The sequence below is a fragment of the Aedes aegypti genome, chromosome 1 (genome assembly GCF_002204515.2).
Source record: "Aedes aegypti strain LVP_AGWG chromosome 1, AaegL5.0 Primary Assembly, whole genome shotgun sequence".
NCBI lineage: Eukaryota > Metazoa > Arthropoda > Insecta > Diptera > Culicidae > Aedes > Aedes aegypti.
This window is the reverse complement of record NC_035107.1, coordinates 64,558,222-64,579,188: the sequence shown is the minus strand read 5'-3', so window position 1 is coordinate 64,579,188 and position 20,967 is coordinate 64,558,222. Positions and strand designations below refer to the sequence as shown.

Genomic DNA, 20,967 nt, shown 5'->3' with positions numbered 1-20,967 from the left:
GATGAAATTGTGTATTATGCTGGCAAAACAGCAACTTTGTTTTAAAATTTGTAAAATATTTAGTCTAAGAAAATTATTCCGTTTTTGTCACGGTTCCGATTTGGTCAACTGAAAATTGACGATCGTGTTGATAAAAACGGAACATACCTGTAGTACTAAATTCGGTTTTTTCTACTTCAAAAATACTAGTTTTATAGAAAAACTAAAAAATCCCGGGATCCCGGGGTCCGGGATTAGCAAAACGGCCGGGAAATTGACACTCTAATTGGAATCGATTGAAAAATAAGAGATTGGACTTTAAATTTACGTTAATTTTTTCCTTCTAATCATAAAAAACGTAAATTTAAACGTCCAATCCAAGTCCAACTTTTATGCTTCAAATATGCCAATGGGGTCCAGATAGCCGTAGCGGTAAACGCGCAGCTATTCAGCATGACCATGCTGAGGGTCGTGGGTTCAAATCCCGCTGGTCGAGGATCTTTTCGTAAAGGAAATTTTCTCGATTCCCAGGGCATAGAGTATCTTCGTACCTGCCACACGATATACACATGCCAAAATGGTCAATCGGCAAAGAAAGCTCTCAGTTAATAACTGTGGAAGTGCTCCTAAGAACACTAATCTGAGAAGCAGGCTTTGTCCCAGTTGGGACGTAATGCCAGAAAGAAGAAGAATGTCAATGAAAATTACTGAAAATTTACAAAATGTTTTTGGCAGTGTAACCGCTGGCGAATTGAATTTCCTAAAAAAGACATGTGTAGGACCTAATATCTAAAATTTTGACCTTGATTGTAAAGATTTCCCAGTTACATTAGGATGCATTCGCAAATTTCATAACGCCAAAAATGACCATTTCAGCCACCCACCCATCCCCTCGTAACGCTTTTTGTATTGATATTCTACAAATTTTATATGAGCTGTAACATTTTAAGGACACGTTATAAAATTTGTGAACAGGCCCTTAGTCATGATTACCTATTCGACCATTCGAAACTTTCCACAAATCTCTGTCCGTTGGTCTCGTAAGGTAGAACCATACCAAGAGTAGACCACAATCCAAAGAACCAACCAGCATCATAAACACCGTCAAAAGCATCGCATCAGGTGGCACACACGCGCACGCTGCGATGGCAGCGACGATGTCTCGTCCTCCTGTCTCACTGATGGGAAAGAGACGGTTTTGCGCTGAATTAGGAGGATCAGGTTTTTTTCGGCAAATTCGGCAGAAGATCCCATCCAGCTTCGTCGCATCGATCGCGCACATCTTTCTATAAAGTGCCACTCCTGCCGTCGATCTGGTTTAGTTTGATAGCCGACCCGATCCTAGCAGCACCGACCACGTTTTTCGATTTTCGGTTTTTGGGGAAGTGCCGCGTGTTTCCGTCGTTCGCCGATCGAGCATTCGAATCCTGTGCTTAGTGAGATTTGTGGTGCGAAGACCCATTGGAAAGTTCTTCGCAGCTGCAGATCGCGGAGTGAATTGACCGCAGAACGAAAGAGAGAGAGGAGAAAAGTGAAACCAAAATGAGAATCGTAAGTGTGGGTGGTGATGATCAGTTCGAACATTTGATTAAAATGACTCCATTAGGAAAATGTGGACATTTTATATAGTGATGAGAGCAACGTCGCAGTTAAAAATACCGTATCAAAAGGTCAAATTAAATACATAAAGCTACTAAATTTGTGCAGGCTAATTTCGTATTTATTTCAACTATTTTGTGCATTCAATTTTACCATAACAGTAAAAATTACCATGCCATGGTTAAACACTTGCAGCAGGCCAGAATCGATCCAAGGATCACGCGAATGTCAAGCGCGAACGCTTACCGCATGGCTATCAATGCAGTTGGAATTGAGAAGGAACAAAACGCACATAAAAAATGGTCATGTTTAGTCAATCATAATAGGAATAATAAATTTGAACACTGATTCTTGGTTATGTATTACTTCAACGTTCATTTCAAAGTGTAGTAGTTTTCCACTCCGAAACAGATACGCAGGGCTGGTGGTGAGATGTTGTGCAAAAATAATTATTTTAGTGACCAGATTTGAGAAAAAAAGTGATTAAATAGTGACTTATGGTTCTCCATAAAGAGACTTAGAAATCGAAATGTAATCAGTTCTAACTGATTTCATTTCAATACGCACAGTTCGAACGAAACGTGTAAATTTCTGAGACTTATAATGCACATAATTGGAGCGTGGTATATAATGGATACATAACGTGTAATCTTCATTATTTTTAACTGTGCGGTTCCATCTCAATGTTTGTACCAAACGCATACACGTTTACTCAATTTCCTAATGTTTTGTATTGGTTGAAGTTTTAAAAACAAATTCTTTTGTTTTTGCTTATTTTTGGTTGATGCCACACTCCTAGATTTTAACTCTGTTCTGGGTGAATTATATTTTCCGTGTACCTTTGGAAATGTCATACTCGAACAATCCCAGTAGTTTTTGTCGATGATTAAAAGTGTCAATGTTGAAACTTCAACGCATTTTTTAGATTAAAGATGATTTATAAATTAGCTTTTAATTTTAGCGGGATATATTTCCAAAGCAGTTACAAAAACCTATTTGTTCGTGTTACTAAATAAAAATAAGTTTTTATTAATAAATTTTTGATGCTATTACACTTTGTAACGATAAGAAGTGGGAACATTCAGCCGCGTACTACTGAAAACCAAATTTGGACAGTTTTACTATTGTACTCATAAGATTTCAAGATATTACTCACAAACTTTTTCACTATATGGGTCATTCCATACCAAGTGTTCAGAAAAAAAGTAAAAACATGTGATCGACCATCACCGATTCATTGCTTAGAAAAAAAGATACAATGTTGCCAAATATACTGAAAACTTTAAATCGATGGTTCGTCGAATGAGTGATTTCTGATCTCAATCATATAGATTTCATAGTGTTTATCAGACATTTTACAGTCGAAAACACTTAATTCCTCGGGGTGTTTGTTTCAATCTTGAGAAATTTCACGATAAAAAACCTGAATTTAAAATCATGCACAATGCAAAGTAATGTACTCTGGCAAATAAAGAATTGAACAAACAAAAAATACGTAAGAATAGTTCACAACAGTGTTACCAGATCATCATTTTTACAATTACAATTGTTTTTTTTTTAACATTTTCCTCCAATCCAAACAGAAGATCTATTCTGACCAAACATAAGCTGGCAATATTGGGAGTGTTTTCAATTCCAATATCTCACTAGCAGTAGACGTGCTATGATATCTTGAGACAAAACATATAATCTTGATCGATGTCAGCGATTCGCATCGGAAGTCCGAAACATGTAACAGAGATTCCGTTTCCATTTCGTATGATAGAAGGCACCTGTCAGCGGATGATTTGTCATCCGTGGGAGTCACACACGAGGAAATTTACATCTTTATTAGTTTGAATAACTAATCGAATTACCATTCAGTGGAGGCCATATTCGTCGTGTCGGCAAACAACTCTAAGAGAGAGAAAATTTGATCTTTTCCTGATATGCGAATCGAGAGCCCATAAATGGAACATCAATTCAAGCATATCGTGTTTCAAGCTGAATGGCAGACGACAGTCGGCCACTGCATAAGCAAAAAGAAATGCTAAAATCTGGCCATGATCCAGTGATCTACAATGGATTTGAATTGCTAAAAAGACAGCTGTGCAGCGTTTAGCAATCGATGGAGTTGATACGGGGCCTACAATGTTGCAGTAATCATAATAAGAATGGACATCGCCTTCGATTTGATTGGTGTTACTGATTCGAATTTGTCATGTTGACGTGGAAGATAATATTACATTGTTCAGCAGAATACCAGTTGGTATTGCTGATCAAAGCAGTAGAAATAACATAATGTTATAAAAAAAACAGTTTGTGTTATGTAACATTTATTTTTGAATTCCAAATATTTTTTGGATTGTGACATATGTATGACAGAAGAGGGATTAAATATACTTTTCGGATTCTCCTTCCTAGCTCTATGCCCCTACTGAAATCCCCTAAAGATTCTTGGCGTATTTTCACAAAAATCTTAATAGATATACATGGTCAACTAGAGACTCTAGAGTTCTACAGATATCGCTCCGCGTGTTCCAAGATCTAGGAAAGTTTTCTGGGTTGAAAAGCTCCGAGTATCAACCCCCTCAACTGGATATTAATTTCACACTTTAACGTGAGAACAATAACGCTTGAACATAATTGGGAAGCCTAGCGAATAATGCGGATCACGACCAAAAGGTGTCGGCCAGGGTAGACGCGTCACGCGAAGCGACGCGAAAATCCTTTGGAGTTTGACATTTCATTATTAATAATGGACCTATGCACGAGTTCACTATTTGACGTTTGAGCGGTGCCGTGTTATTTACGTGACCATGGCAACTAGTGAATTCGGCACCGCTCAAACGTCAAATTAGTGTACTCGTACATTGGTTCATTGTTATTCCTTCCCATGAAATTTTCGCTTCGCTTCGCAATTCGCGTCTACCCTGGCCGCGCCCTAAGGCCTACTGCGCGTCAGACATTTGTATGTGCCGGGCTGGTAGCGACTTCAAAGCATAAACTCAACCTTTCGGTTGTCGCGCAAATTTTTGTAACGTGAGTAGTAGCGCGTTATACTTTGTACAACACCCTTGGTTTTGCAAAAAGCCTGACCATTTAGAAAGATGCCATCTTGGGCAAAATTGTTCAGTAGCTCAAGGGTATCATTATTTTAGCTAAAAAAGCTCGAAATTTTTCCACTAGACAGCGCCAGTGAGCATGAAACTTTTGGTTTGCAGATCTCAGGATCTTGACTAGAGTTACTGAGTTAGATGCAGGAGCCTCATTGCTTGCAAGCGCACGGGCGCGCTGTACTGCCTATAACTGCATATTTGTAACATTCGACAAAAGTAGGCATTGAGTAAATGGAATACCAAGTGTGCATTTTATGGTAGTATGGGAAGAAACTAAAATTTCTAAAAATTACCAGGACTCAAAATTGCTTATTTGAGGCTGATATTTTGTACAACTCATATCGCATACTAGGAGAATAGTCAGAAAATTATTCTGATAGAAATTTTATTCCTGTTACATAACGAGGCTCATTTATAATCTCAATGTGACTTATATGCGGTAATAATTACCAATGTGACAAAACAACTTGGTATTTTTTTCTAATTTTCTAGAACAATCTCACAGATTTCAGTAAGGTAATCGAAAGTATTTATCATTTGATGACTCTCCATGGTATTAACTCCAATTTGTCAAAAATGTCGAATGTGACTGTTAGCAGTTATGGGCAGTATATGCAAACACAAAATACAACTTTAAATAAATTCGAATTGATTGCTCGTTACTGACCAAGGTTAATTTATTTTTTTCGGAGACAATTTTCCTGAGGGCCACTGGTCATACTGGAGGTGTGTTATCCCTAAAATCTAAAAGAGATGAATTCATATGTCCTTTTATTTTTTGAAGTAACCTGCAGTTTAGTGGCTTTAAGTTAGACTGGAAATAGAAAATTATACGGTATAAATCCAGTGAGTTCTAAGGACATTTCTCTACCGTCATGAAGCTCGAAAAACAGCTCTCTTTAAGACACCTCAACACATTTGGCTTGGTTTTACAAATATTTGAATTCGGAAATGTGTCAAACTTACTACTTAGGAATATAATAGGCCAATGGTTAAAACCATGCATGCATATTGAATTTACTATGCTTGATTGTGGGGCCCAGATAGCCGTAGCGGTAAACGCGCAGTTATTCAGCAAGACCAAGCTGAGGGTCGTGGGTTCGAATCCCACCGGTGGAGAATCTTTTCGGGTTGGAAATGTTCTCGACTTCCCATAGCATAGCATAGCATAGCATAGACTGACTGTACATGTCAATGGTTGCTACTCCGTGATTGATCGGAACTGGTAAGAATTGCACTGGGATCCAAATGAATAAGGGATGGGAGTTTCCGCTTACTCTCAAAGTGCAATTTTAGCAGATCTAATATTATTGATCAATAACGGCGCCGGCCAAGTCCTTACAGTCAGTTGGGATGGGGAAGGAATGTTAGGGTGTAATGATTGTTGCTTCTAGAGACCGAGAATACCTCTGCATCTCCACAATCACCACGGGAAGGGTGTTTATTAGTGGGGGAGGAAAAGATCTGGGAGTCACCTTTGGTCGGTGATGCGATCCATGGACAAGGGGGAAATATACGACTTACATTTAAAACTAGTTTTGTATTTTTGCCTCGAGAAGTTTTTAGTAGTAGATTCAAAAAAAAAAAAAAAACGTCAACATCTATAATATCGAACAATTCAAAAGAAGTTTTTATAATTAGCGAAAACTGAGAATTACATTATATATTTTAAATCATATGAAACAGCAATAATGCCGACACTTGTAGTGACGAACCATCAAAGATGGTTAAAAGGAAAAAGATGATCGACTCTTTATTTTGCCATACATTTTGCCGGCGACACGCTATTCAACTAACACTACTGCCATCTGTTGAGTGAAAAGCGCGTAAACATTATTTTCGAATAAATTGAAATCATCGTACAATTACAAAACGATGATGAAGCAGAAGATATCAAAACAAACACGCTTTTAAAAATTTACACAGGAATGAGTACAACTCACATAAAATCAGGCTCTTCTGGACCAACACAAAATTGGTACAACACATACTAAAAAAATGTTCCTGTGCTGTTTTTTTCTTCTTCTCTTACATTTTATGGCATTTATAAATGATTGACAATATCGAACATCCCCGTTTGAGCTGTGTAGCTTTTCTTGAGCGTGAATGTCATAAACGAACACTTCAACATCTGGTGGTGACTAGGAGTACTTTACATATTAGTAAGCTTTTGACTCACCAGAGCGGCGCTATTCATGTCGCCTAGAAAAGACAGGAGTCGGTTATCTTTCTCCTTCTAACCATCTTTGGAACCATACATAGTTTGTTTGAAAATTACATATGAGTATTACTGTGCATTTTTGTCTCGAGATGGTAAAATTTTTAAAACATACGTCAACATTCACAATGTCGAACATTTCAAAAGATATTTTTAATAATGTAAAAAAGAGAAAAATATATGTATATTGAAATTGTGTAAAACAAGCATAATGCCGACACTTATAGTGACGAACCAAACAAAGTTTGTTTTAATATTACACAAAAGTTACACTTTCAAGAAAAAATGTGTTATCATAAGCATGAAACGAACTCACCAGTTGGTAATCCATCCTCGACTGAACACAAATATCTCTTCGCAACACAGTGCGAACAGAAAAACTTCTTGGCGTCCCGGAAACAAACCGTTTTCACGAAGCACTATCCAGCAAGACGCGTGAAAACAGGGAAAAAAGAAGTTCTCCGACGACGAAAACACGCGCGAAACCGAGAACAAAACCTATCCGACGACGCAACAACGATCCATCCTGCTTGGGCTTCACGAAGCACTACCCAGCAAGACGCTTGAAAACAGGGGAAAAAAATTTCTCCGACGACGAAAACACGCGCGAAACCGAGAACAAAACCTATCCGACGACGCAACAACGATCCATCCTGCTTGGGCTTCACGAAGCACTACCCAGCAAGACGCTTGAAAACAGGGGAAAAAAAAAATTCTCCATCGACGAAAACACGCGCGAAACCGAGAACAAAACATATCCGACGACGCAACAACGATCCATCCTGCTTGGGCTTCACGAAGCACTACCCAGCAAGACGCTTGAAAACAGGGGAAAACATTTTCTCCGACGACGAAAACACGCGCGAAACCGAGAACAAAACCTATCCGACGACGCAACAACGATCCATCCTGCTTGGGCTTCACGAAGCACGGGCGCGCTGTACTGCCTATAACTGCATATTTGTAACATTCGACAAAAGTAGGCATTGAGTAAATGGAATACCAAGTGTGCATTTTATGGTAGTATGGGAAGAAACTAAAATTTCTAAAAATTACCAGGACTCAAAATTGCTTATTTGAGGCTGATATTTTGTACAACTCATATCGCATACTAGGAGAATAGTCAGAAAATTATTCTGATAGAAATTTTATTCCTGTTACATAACGAGGCTCATTTATAATCTCAATGTGACTTATATGCGGTAATAATTACCAATGTGACAAAACAACTTGGTATTTTTTTCTAATTTTCTAGAACAATCTCACAGATTTCAGTAAGGTAATCGAAAGTATTTATCATTTGATGACTCTCCATGGTATTAACTCCAATTTGTCAAAAATGTCGAATGTGACTGTTAGCAGTTATGGGCAGTATATGCAAACACAAAATACAACTTTAAATAAATTCGAATTGATTGCTCGTTACTGACCAAGGTTAATTTATTTTTTTCGGAGACAATTTTCCTGAGGGCCACTGGTCATACTGGAGGTGTGTTATCCCTAAAATCTAAAAGAGATGAATTCATATGTCCTTTTATTTTTTGAAGTAACCTGCAGTTTAGTGGCTTTAAGTTAGACTGGAAATAGAAAATTATACGGTATAAATCCAGTGAGTTCTAAGGACATTTCTCTACCGTCATGAAGCTCGAAAAACAGCTCTCTTTAAGACACCTCAACACATTTGGCTTGGTTTTACAAATATTTGAATTCGGAAATGTGTCAAACTTACTACTTAGGAATATAATAGGCCAATGGTTAAAACCATGCATGCATATTGAATTTACTATGCTTGATTGTGGGGCCCAGATAGCCGTAGCGGTAAACGCGCAGTTATTCAGCAAGACCAAGCTGAGGGTCGTGGGTTCGAATCCCACCGGTGGAGAATCTTTTCGGGTTGGAAATGTTCTCGACTTCCCAGGGCATAAAGTATCATCGTACCTGCCACACGATATACGCATGCAAAAATGGTCATTGGCATAATAAGCTCTCAGTTAATAACTGTGGAAGTGCTCATAAGAACACTAAGCTGAGAAGCAGGCTCTGTTCCAGTGGGGACGTAACGCCAGCAAGAAGAAGAAGATGCTTGATTGTATAGAGACATGTCTTCAAAGCTTGTACGGATAATTTGCGGACACCCTGTAGCTCAATGCCTACAGGGTGTCCGCAAATTATCCGTACAAGCTTTGAAGACATGTCTCTATACAATCAAGCATCTTCTTCTTCTTTCTGGCGGGATACCAACACGCAGCGAACTGCCCGGATAAAAACGTATCATTCAGTGAATGGAACAAACCATTAATGTACAATATAACGTATTGGATACAATACAGCGTATTGTAATTGAATGTCGAAGCAATATTATTCTTGTTCGGATATACAATTCAAAAACAATATAATATATTGTAACAGAACATTGTATTGTTTTTAATTGGTTTTATACCTTACAATTTTGGTCAAATTCCTATTTTCGCGTAAAACAACTGTTGCTTTTTTCTATGTAGCTTTGCTGAAAGAAATACACAAAACAAGTTCAGAAAGCAAGAAATGTTGGGTGAAAAATATTCAAAAAGTTAGAATAAGTAGTTTTTTAGAAGTCACTTGACATTAGCTGTAATGACGAATGCAACCATGATACAGTTCGTTGAATTGTTTTTGTATTGTACAACAATACACGAATTGCTAATCAAGACAATACATGAACATTATATCGTATTGTATTTTCAAAATGTTTTTGTTTGAGAAAATATCTATATTTGTATTGTTGCGATACTTAACCACCCATACATTATATTGCTAAAATCTCATATACCATACAGTGAACTGTTCAAAACAAAGTATTGTACTGTAATTTTATTGTCATTTTACATATACTGTATTGTATTTCCAATATATTGAATGGTACTGTTACAATACGTTATATTGTTTTTGTATTGTATTTTTTATTCGGGTGGACTATCGAATTTCATACATTTTGCCTTATGAAAGGTGGAACGATTATTGCAATACGAACGCTTTATGTATCGTTTTAACATCACTCCACATCAAGGCGTCGATAGGCGCGTGGTGTACGCTCGGGCCTATAGCTCGCAAGGTTCTTGGTTCGATTCCAGGTTGCCGCGAAAACGTTTTTTGTTTTCAAATTCTGGTTTCATAAGGCAAATTTTTGAATTTCAATCCGATTTCTTGTGGCGAATTTTCATAAGGGGTTCTTATGTTTATCGATAGTCCATTTTATTGCAGTATGGGAGGAAACTAAAATTTCTTAAACTCACTAGAAGCACAAAAGTGCTTATTTGAGGCTGGAATTCTGTACAACCCATATCGCATATTGGGTGAATAGTCAGACAAAAATTCTGATAGAAATTTCATTGCTACTGTTATGCGGTTACAATTGCCAATGTGACAAAACAACTTGGAATTTTTTTTTTTTCAATTTCCTAGAACAATCTAACATATTTAAGTAAGTTGATCGAAAGTATTTACCATGACTCTCCCCGGTATTAACTCGAAATTGTCAAAAATATCGAATGTGACAAATATGCAGTTATTGGCAGTGTACACTGTGAGACCTTTTTTGGTGCGCCTCAATTTTCTTGAGATGTGTCTCACTGCGGTCTCATGCGCTCCGTCACGTGTGCTGTTTAAAATTCAGAGCAATAATTGAAGTGATTACAAAAGTTTTCAACGGGAATCGAAATTGTAACTCGTGGATCGCGAGTCTTCGACCATATCATGTAGGCCACCTAAAAACCTGCATAATGATGCGAAAAGATTATAGATATGCAACTCTATTCTTGACCACATAGAAAGATGGCGTCATCGGCAAAGTTGTTCTATAATAGGGTCCTAAAGCCCTGTCTCAATTTTAGTACCAAACGCTTAAATTTAGGGCAGAAACACATGTTTACTCAATTTTTAAATGATTTTCAATGGTTTAAGTACAAAAAAACATTTGTTTATGATTTTTGAGATTTTGTCACACCCTTTGGTTTAAACTCAAATGTTGGGTATATTTTGTTTTCCGTGTCCCTTCCGAAATGTCAGATAGGAACAACCCCAGTGTTAAAACTATATGCCCTGTGGCATTTTTGTCGAAAAAGTGAATGTCAAACAAGATCACAAGTGTCAAGGTTCATATTTGGAACCATTTTTAAAATTGAAGTTTAAAAATGTTATGGCCGTTATTTGAGCTGGAAAACTTGCTAAAGTAGTTGCAATAACATGCTCTTTCGTATTATTAAATAAAAACAAGAATTCATTAAACATTTTAGGACCCAATTCAAGGACATAGGAGCCTGAGCACTTAGAAAAATGACGTCTTCGGTAGAGTTGTTCAGTTGCTTTTTTGTTTAATCCTTGAAGTTCGAGATTGGGTAAAATAATGATAGCCCTTGAGCTTTTGAACTACTTTGTCGAAGACGCCATCCTTCTAAATGGTCAACATCCTGAAATATCTGCAAAACAAAAGTAAAAGTACCATTCTCACTAGTGCCACCTAGCGCTAAAACTCCGAACACAGACAAACAGACGCCACACTCTCATCATTGTGCATCGACCACCTTTTTAACGGTTGATTCAAAAATATGGTAGGTGGCCAATCCGCCACCAGAAGTGCTCACATCGTTTTTGTTCGCGTTTGACGTTTACACACTACCGCCATCTGTTGGCCTGTCGGCCAAACAAACCGATTTTAGCATTGGGCATACATGTCTTCTATGTACATTTGTTGATTCTACCGCATTATAAAGGGCCATACTGTAAACAAAAACTGTCGAGTAGATTTTTGAGGAATACATTTTGGTGTCGATAGATAACTGATATCTGAAATGATGGCATATAAATTACAACTGTTGTTTAAAGTACAACAGCGCGACAGCCCGAAGGTTAAAATAATAGACCAAAATGAAACTGAACAGGAATCTTCCATAGTTATTAACTTCAGTTCAGAGCTTCATTTGCCAGATATCATTTTCTCATTTGTGTAATGTGTGACAAGCACGATGATAGTCTATGCCCATGAAATTTAAGAAAATATCTATCACGAAAAGATCAAACAACAGGGAATCAAACCCAGACACCTTCGACGTGGTTTTGCTTTATAGGAGCTGCTGACGCCAGGGAAGACAATGACAGATTGATGACGAATAAAAAAAACATCGTCATCCATTTAAATAACTCTGGCAGGTCGTCGTATCGTCATCAACGAAAAAATGCACGACTAACTTCAATCCAAAATCGTCAACGAGCACATTTTTCTTCATTCCGTTTCGCTACCTTTACTAATTGGTGGTTCATGAAAGACGTATCTTTTTAGGGGGGAGGGGGGGAGGTGTGCTTCACGAATTTGTGACGATGTGTGACGAGGAGGAGGGAGGGGTCCTAGCTAGTGGACGTAGCTTTTCGAATCACGTCGATAAAATGAGAGGCGTTGAAAAAAATGACGTACAATTATTTCTTATAAAATTTATTTTTTCTTTGTTTGACTTATAAAGTTGAGTTATATTATGAGGATTAGCTTCAAAACATTCATATGTAGTGCAATCAAACAGATTTTTTTAATTCTTAAAATAATGATGTGAACATTATAGTCATTGGGGATTTTTTTTTATTTCCGTACAAAGTGGGTCGAAGGGTCTCAGATTTTCATGAAACTTTTTCCACAGGCAGGGCTCACCAATATATGAATAAAAAAATTTGAGAAAAAATCAGGGTCGCTTATTTTCCCGGAAAACTCAGTTGGAATTTTTTTGTTTTCCTCTGACACTACTTATTTTTAAAAATCATAACTCAAGAACAAAGCATCGTAGAAACAAAGTTTTTTTTTATGAAAATGAAAGCAAATTTTCTCAGGAAAAGCAAATTTTCTCACAAAATTTTCCACCGTTGAGAAAATTCGTAAAGAAAAGCCGGAAAAACTATGCTCCAACTCGTGGAAAATTTAAAAAAAATATTTTTGAGAAGATAATTTCATAAGCTCGTTGAAATTTTTGAAATGTACTTTTTTTTCGTTTTTGAGTTTGGCCATAACTTTGTAAAAAATGTGCAAATGTGCCATTTTGAGCCTTTTCTTTGAAAAATCATAACTCAAGAAAGAAGCATCGTAGAAACAAAGTTTTTTTTTATGAAAATGAAAGCAAATCCCCATGTCTTATTAAATAAATTTATAAATAAACAAATTTCCGAACACCGAATAATTAAAAAACAATTCTCTAATATAACGAAATTTCTTATCAACATATTATAAAATCTATTGTACCCTAATTCGTTACTGTTAGCTTTATCAATCCATTCGAAGATTTTTCCATTTTTTTATGTTTTCAACTGTAAACTTGTTTTTTACGGTAACACCAGCAAAAGTAATACAATTTAGCCAACAACTCGAACAGGAAAAAGCATGTTTAAAACTGTTTTCTAAATTATTTTTGAGCGCTACTGCAAATCAACTTTTATTCGTTAGATTATCCTTACGTTTCAGTCAGTAATTAATATCAACCTTTGTATTGAACTTCTGAATTCTATTTTTTGTTTTAACCCGATTGCTGAGGAAAACAAATAAAAAAAATGATAGGGGGTGGGGGTTTGCTTGATATGCTACGTATATTACAAGGGGGGTATCAGCATTTGTGACGAAATGCTACGAGGGGGTGTAAAAAATCAGTGAAAAAATGCTGTCCCTTACAAGAAGAAGGCGTTTATTGTATATTCGCTTGCTACGCATAAAACGAGGAATGCCTACACATAATTGCTTGTATTGGCAAGTGAACCCACTCTCCTCATGGCTTTTCAATAGCTTTGTTGGTAAGCGCGTGAAGACGGCGATTCAGCGATCGTTTATTCGATTCCAGACGTGTTTTGTTTTTTGTTTATCTTTATTTATTTTTTTCAAAAAATGCTCATAATCTGTCGAAGACACGATTCATATATTTAGTCGGCTCAGTGCACCGGAACGAAAATCCACCCATAACGAAGGAAGCTTGTTCGTTCATGACGTCGATCCTACACGCTGTGAACTAGACTATCGAAAAGCATATACATTTTGCCTTATGAAAGGTGGAACGGTTATTGCAATACGAACGCTTTATGTATCGTTTTAGCATCAAACCACATTAAGGCGTCGATAGGCACGTGGTGTACGCACGGGCCTAACGATCGCAAGGTCCTTCGATTCCAGTTTGCCGCGAAAACAATTTTTTGTTTTCAAAGTTTGGTTTCATAAGGCAAAGCTATGAATTTCAACCCGATTTATTGTGGCGAAAGTGGTTCCTATGAATATCGATAGTCCATTTGCCTGAGTGTATGTGATCAGATCTCTGTGGCAAATCGTCATCCGACGCTGGTTGAGTGACGATGACGATTCTTCTTCTAGTTTCGTCGCCAAGTTTTTCCATTTGACGGCGACGATTGTCTACCCTGGCTACCCTAACACTAGGCTAAAGAATATATTCCTGATTCAGGAATCCTTCTAGAAACTTTATCAGGGCATATTCCACTGATATGACTATCCAGAGATTCTTCTTTGAACTTTATCACAAATTTATCTAGAAATTTCTTCAAGAACTTCACTTGATGTTTCCCCTGAAACTTCTCCACGCAATTGTTCAAATTATCCTCAGTTTTTTTTTTCAGGAATTCATTATTCTTTTCAAGAATATTTTAATCTTTAAAGTAGTTGCTCTATAAATAAGTCCTTATCTTCGTTCAATTATTGTTCAAAAACTTCACCTTGGCGTTCATTGGCAATTACTTCGAAAGTATTTGCAAAAAAATTTCAGGGTGTCGATCCATCCGGGAAATCCGGGAAAAGCGGGCAAAACCCAGAAATTTCAAATGACCGAGAAAAATACGGGAAATAACCGGAAAATAGTAGAACACACCGGGAAAAGGCACTATGGACGAAACTAGAAAATTTTACAATGCAGCCTGACATCTCGCACTTTGCGACATGACTATACTGCCCATAAAAGCATAACTGTCCTATATGGGGTTTTGAATCAACGCCTTTTTAATTGTAACATTCATTTTTAGATATACAATTACAAATTACTACGCACGTAAAATTAACACACTAAGTTTCAAAATGTTGTGAAAAAATATGAGGTCAGTGTAATCCCATTTTTTTTTTGTTTTAACAAGGGGGAAATCTGCAAACAGATCCCCTGAGAAGAAAACTCAGGGAATGCGGGGATGATGCACCAACGACGACCCGCTAAAACCAGCCTATGCACTGTGCTTGAGCAATTCTGGGAGAATTTGATTAAAGGCAGAGATATAATGGATTTTTGATTGACGGAAAACAATTTTCAAATTAATTTAATTTTGCCGCTAACAAGTTTGCTTGTGTTAGTGTACGTGTAGTACCAGTTTTGCATTAGTATCAATGTGGACGTGAGAACATAGCCTAAAACGAAGCAAAAAAAAAACAGACAGTGTTTAATGCTAATTATGTTTGTAACAAACAAACATATGATCAAATGAATTAGATTTCTAACACTATTGTAATGATGTCAGACTCTTTATTTTAAAATATGGAGGATTTAAAGGATGGATCCTTTAAATACAAAAAAATAACAAAAATTTATAATATAACCATGCTTTGTACATTGTCAACCTTTGATTGTTCAAGAAACATCCAGAATCATTCCAGCATACCTTTTTATCGACGATCGATTCATTAGCTTACCATAAAAAATCACTTCAATAAATTATTGATTTCAACAAATTCGAACGCGAATTCCCGAATCCGTTCTAATTAACTCACCGCCGACAGGCGAACTAAGTAAGGTGTCTACAAATCGACTTAAGAATGGCTTCCCTTTTATCGGCTCTACTGCAATTAAATAATGAAAGCCAAAGAAACAGGTTCGCGACCCATGGCGTGGATAGGATTTATGCTAATTAAACAGAATACGAACGAAATATAAATTCCACGAGAACAAAAAGACAAATTTACTCAATTTCGGAAACAAAGCACCCAAATCGACAGTTGGACTGGTACAGTTCTTTTCCGATAGATATTGAGATATTTGAATAATTTATGACCGAACATTAACATGGTTGCCAGCTGCTGACGTAATAATAGCTTCCAGAATAGATTTCCAATTAACCTTCTCCATGTTAGAACCGAGAGCAAAAGTATCTTTAGACAGCCGATCGTTCCTGGTCGCAGATCGGCTTCTACATATGGCCAACGATAGATAGAGAGACTCTGGTCACAAAAATATGGCATTATTAAATTGACCCATAACTCACATATCAGAAAACTTCCTCCTTTTATGGACCCGTACGTATCTACAGTATTGGACAATATATTTAAAACTTTTTCGATTTTCTATATAAAATGGTCAACTTGGACCATTCAAATCGGTACATAAATAACTAAGATCTAGCCAATCAAAGTTGATCAATTTGTATGAAAATTCAAAAAAGTTGCAAATTTGTTGTCCAATACTGCACTTCTGTCTGCGCGGTTTACCACACCCAGAAACCACACCAGAGACAAGAGAACGGAGACGCCGCGCGTGCGATTCTAAACCGGCTAAATACAGCGCAGGTTATCATCCAAATTGTCCGCGCAAGCAAACTCGACCTGCCGAATTGATGCATTTTAAATCAGCGGCCGTAAACCAATCTTCGGCAGGTTTCCATGGCTGTGCGGTTTCTCAACTGGGCGCTGGGTGTTTGTTCGGGGTTTAAAATCATAATTCGGAGGTGACTTGGTATCAAATATCAGAACGAGTTCCTTGTATGAAAAATATGTTTTGGTACCATAACAATCATAGCAGGGAGACGAATCCTATTCCCGGCAGTTAGGATTCACTTCGGCACTACTGGGGTCATATTTCAGCTTCCTGCTAAGCTTTTGCTTAGGTTTCTGCTTAACTTTTGCTTAGCTTTCTGCTGAACTTTTGCTTAGCTTTCTGCTGAACTTTTGCTTAGCTTTCTGCTAAGCTTTTGCTTAGCTTTCTGTTAAGCTTTTGCTTAGCTTATTGTTAAGCTTTTGCTTAGCTTTCTTCTAAGCTTTTGCTTAGCTTTCTGCTAAGCTTTTGTTTAGCTTTCTGCTAAGCTCTTTCTTAGCTTCCTTCTAAGCTCTTGCTTAGCTTCCTGCTCGAATTTTGTTAGAAAAACCGTTTTTTCTCCATTAGCGCGTAGGAAGAGGGGGGGGGGGGGGGGGTCAGGGGGCCTGGCCCCCTCTAGAATCACCCAGCCCCCCCCCCCCCCCAGAATTTTCGATGGTAATAAAAATAAAAATTTGAAAAAATATAACAATTTAGCATGAAGCAGAATTTTCTGAATTTTTACGTTATTTTATGTTGTACAACTATAGTGAGAAAACCTCGCTTGTCTTACACAACATCAGCGTGGTAGTTCTGACTTCGGTGAATCGTACGAAAACCGAAAGCTTAACCGTCCGGCTGTCGATTGAATGGCTACTGTTAGAACTAGCTTCTTGTGATATGCGGTAAGTGCAATTTTTCGACATCTTTGTTGCAAACAAAACCGTGGTACAAAAAGCGTTGATATCCTGGAAATTTGATTCCCAAAATTCGTCTTTTTTTGAATAATGCTATTTCAGCATAAAGCAGAACACTCACTGCATTCTCATGTGTTTGAAGGAATCCCTTCTCGAGGTGTCCGGTGATGAAGATTTCCCTTAAAAGAATTCATTAAAGAAATCCATAAATTAACTATAACTCGTACAGTGTCCGAAAACAAATAATTGAAAAACTAGACGAAATTACTAAAGGAATTTCTCAGACAATACAAAGCGGGGAATTTTGTCATAAAATTAGGCTTAACTCTCAAGACTTTCCGGCATGGCCAAGTTTTCTTCAGATGAATAACAGAAACTTAACCTGGTATGAAAAAAAATGTAACAAAACCGACCATAGTGTTTTATTTCAATTTTCTCTTTGATTTTGATTCAAATTATCAATTACTTTTGCATTTATAAATTAATTACTTAAACAATATTTTTCCAGGACAACTTATTATTTCATAATTTTTTTGATTAATTTCCAAAACAAATTTTTCAAAAATTTTCGATGGTCTTTATTGAATTTTAGTATTAATAATCAAATTCTTCAAGGAATATTTAAGGGTGGCCTCAGACCTTTTTCAAATCTCTTGGAAATTAGTCAAATACAATTGTGGGGCTTGTTCATACTTTCATCGCAACTTCCTCCTGGTTGACATCCATTCCTTCTATGTATACTTTTTAGTAGCAATTGATTCATGAAAATTTCCCCGGGTTTTACCTAAAAAATGTTAATTATTTTTCAAAAGTTCAGTTTTTCCTCGCAATTTTTTCAAGAAAGCATTGATTCTGTTTAATCTAACACTGAGATAATTTGCTAAAAGTTCTATTAGAAATTCTTCTGTAAATTTCTTTATATCATTTTACAAAAAATGTATTACAAATTCTTTCGCGAAGTTCATCAAAAGTCCTTAGGAAATATTTTCAAAAAACTGCACGAATTGCGTCAAACATTCTTCTTTGTTTTTTTTTTTTCTAGAAATTTTGCTTTCAATCCCCGGATTATCCAAGAATTATAAAGAAAATTGTTGTTGTCTCTTGCCTCCGAATTTTCAGAGGAAATTTGTTAACCACCCCCCCCCCTCCCCCTAAAAAATTTTGCTTCCAAAATTTGCATTGCAGTAAACGAATCTTTAGAGAAACACGTAGCAAAATAACTGGGAAGAGGGAAGAGATATATTAAGATATTCTTGAAGATTTTTTTCTTGATCTTCCTTAAAATACTTCTTTACAAATAATTTTACCAATTATTGACAGAATCCATATTCTTTGTTTGAATGTTTGTGCGATACGAGAGTGGATTCTCGAGAACCAAAAGTCAAGGAAGGATAGATTTCAAGGATTATTTCTAAAGAAGATTTTGATGTACCTTATTGAGAAATTTGTTTTATTCGTAAATTAATTATAGAGGTCTTAAGATTATAAATTAACTTTTATTGTGTCATTGCCCATCTATTGTTCTACCTGCTTCAACATTTTGTGGTTAACCCTTCCTTCGCATGACGTTTTGATGAACTTCGTACAAAAATCTTTCCATACGCCAAAAAGCAACTTTTTAAAGAATCTAAATATAAGGTGAATCATAAGTTTTGAAAGATTGCAGTATTTTTATACGTATAATTCATGATTCCTTAAAGTCCATCAGGAGATCCTCATCAAATTTTAAAAGTAATGCAAAAGTTTCCCCTTATATTTCAATTCATTAAAATCTTAAATTAAGAATTTTACCACAATACATCTTCGGTAATGTTTAAAAAAAAACACCTGTAATATTTTTGCGATAATTCGTTAATCGCTTATAGACAATTCACCATAGTATCATGAAACTTCTGAGTTCATGCAAAATATTATTATATTAAATATTTTAGTTACAAATACTTTCAGTAAAAATTCCATCCGTTTTAACAATAATCATTTTCTATTATAAAAGATGTAGAAAAAAACAAACAATAATTTTTGTAGTGCAGCTTTTCTGTGAGGTAGATTGTCAACAAGTTTCAGAAACTCAACGATTTTAAATTCTTGAATTTTACGACAAGAATGTAGTAAATTTTCCAAATAACATTTAAGCTGCAATTATTAAAAAAATACCAAGAAAGTTCTTTTGAACCTTTTTTGTATTTGTTTTTTTAGAAATCTGGTATGAAGTGATTCGTAGAGGATTTTGTAAAACAATCCCTTAAAAATATTGAGATATTCCGGGACTAGTTTTTGAACCAAAAAAACTGGAGAGTGGATACACTTTTAAATGTTATTTATGGAAGAATCCAGAGATTACCATTCCGAAAAAAATGAAGTTATTTCTAGAACCAAAAATAATACTTGATGGAATTTTAGGAGAAATTTTTTGAGAAGTTGAGAAAAAAATGCTAAATTCTAATAAATCTTATGCAAAATTTCTTCAAAAAATTCCCAAAAGAATCGTTTGCTCATGAAATTCTTGTGGAATATTACAGTATTATATCTTTACAGTAACACTAGGAAGAGTCAATCAATTTTTTTAGCAGGAAGTCTGGATAATTTATGCTGCGATTTCGTGTGAAAAAACTTTAGGAAGAACTTCAAAAGCAAAGTTGGAAAAACTGTTGGTAAACTCTCTCAAGAATTCGTAGAATGAATAATTGCTTAGTGATCTTGAAGACATTTTTGGTGAGAAACCTAGAATTTTGGGTACTATATTTTGAAGAAATCCTCAGTTATTCCTAAAAATTGTAAACAAATTATAAATGAACAGTAGATTGGATTACCTTTTTCCTTTTACTTCCGCCCTAAATGCTTATCTTTGTCAGATATGCGTATTTCGACTACCACTTTCAGTCTTCTTCAGTGTCAGTTACTCGTATTAATAAGGGATACGAGTAATTGACACAGAAGAAGACTGCAAGTGGTAGCCGAAATAGGCGTATCTGTCAAAGATAAGCAATTAGGGTGGAAATAAAAGGTACAAGATACTCCAATCTACTTTTAAGTTTCTCTATTGAGATTCTGCTCAGAGGATTCGAATACATTAAAAATAGTTAATAATGAACACTTTATACTAACAATTGCAATTTATATATAATTAGTACGTAGGAGACCTTTCAGGAGAAATGATTAAAAGAATCTCTAATGCATTCTCTGGCAGAATTCTTCAAGAACTTTTTTAAGCAATTCGATAGAGATTGTTCGAGAAATTTTCTGCTGAGATCAAAAAATCTGGAAATGTTTTTCCTTGGTATTTCCAGGACGAACTCAGTGAAAACTGGTAAGGGATTTCTTGGAGAAAGTACTGAAAAGTACGAAAATAATTCATGGAGAAATTTCCGTAGGAATTATCAAAGGAATCTCATCAAAGCACATAATTGAATACCTGAAAAGTTCGTGGAAGAATCACAAAAGACATATCTGGTGAGTTTTTTTTTTTTGCTAGAATTCTTGAAGGATTTTTGACTGGATTACAAAAAGCATGAAGCATATTTGTAGCGAAAATTGCTGATACAAATATAACAATAAGAAATAAAAAAAATCAATACAAATCTGTGAAAACTATGAAATTTGTG

General features: G+C 36.1%; 1 protein-coding gene across 1 annotated transcript in view; it reads left to right on the top strand.

Annotated features, from left to right (window-relative positions):
- The first annotated feature begins 1,305 nt into the window (after positions 1 to 1,305).
- The window catches only part of LOC5578395, a 35,652-nt gene continuing 15,990 nt past the window's right edge, over positions 1,306 to 20,967 (top strand). Inside the window, exon 1 of the mRNA XM_021838319.1 lies at positions 1,306 to 1,530. Coding sequence (XP_021694011.1) covers positions 1,522 to 1,530 — 9 coding nt within the window. The 5' untranslated portion in view covers positions 1,306 to 1,521. The remainder of the gene's footprint in view (positions 1,531 to 20,967) is intronic.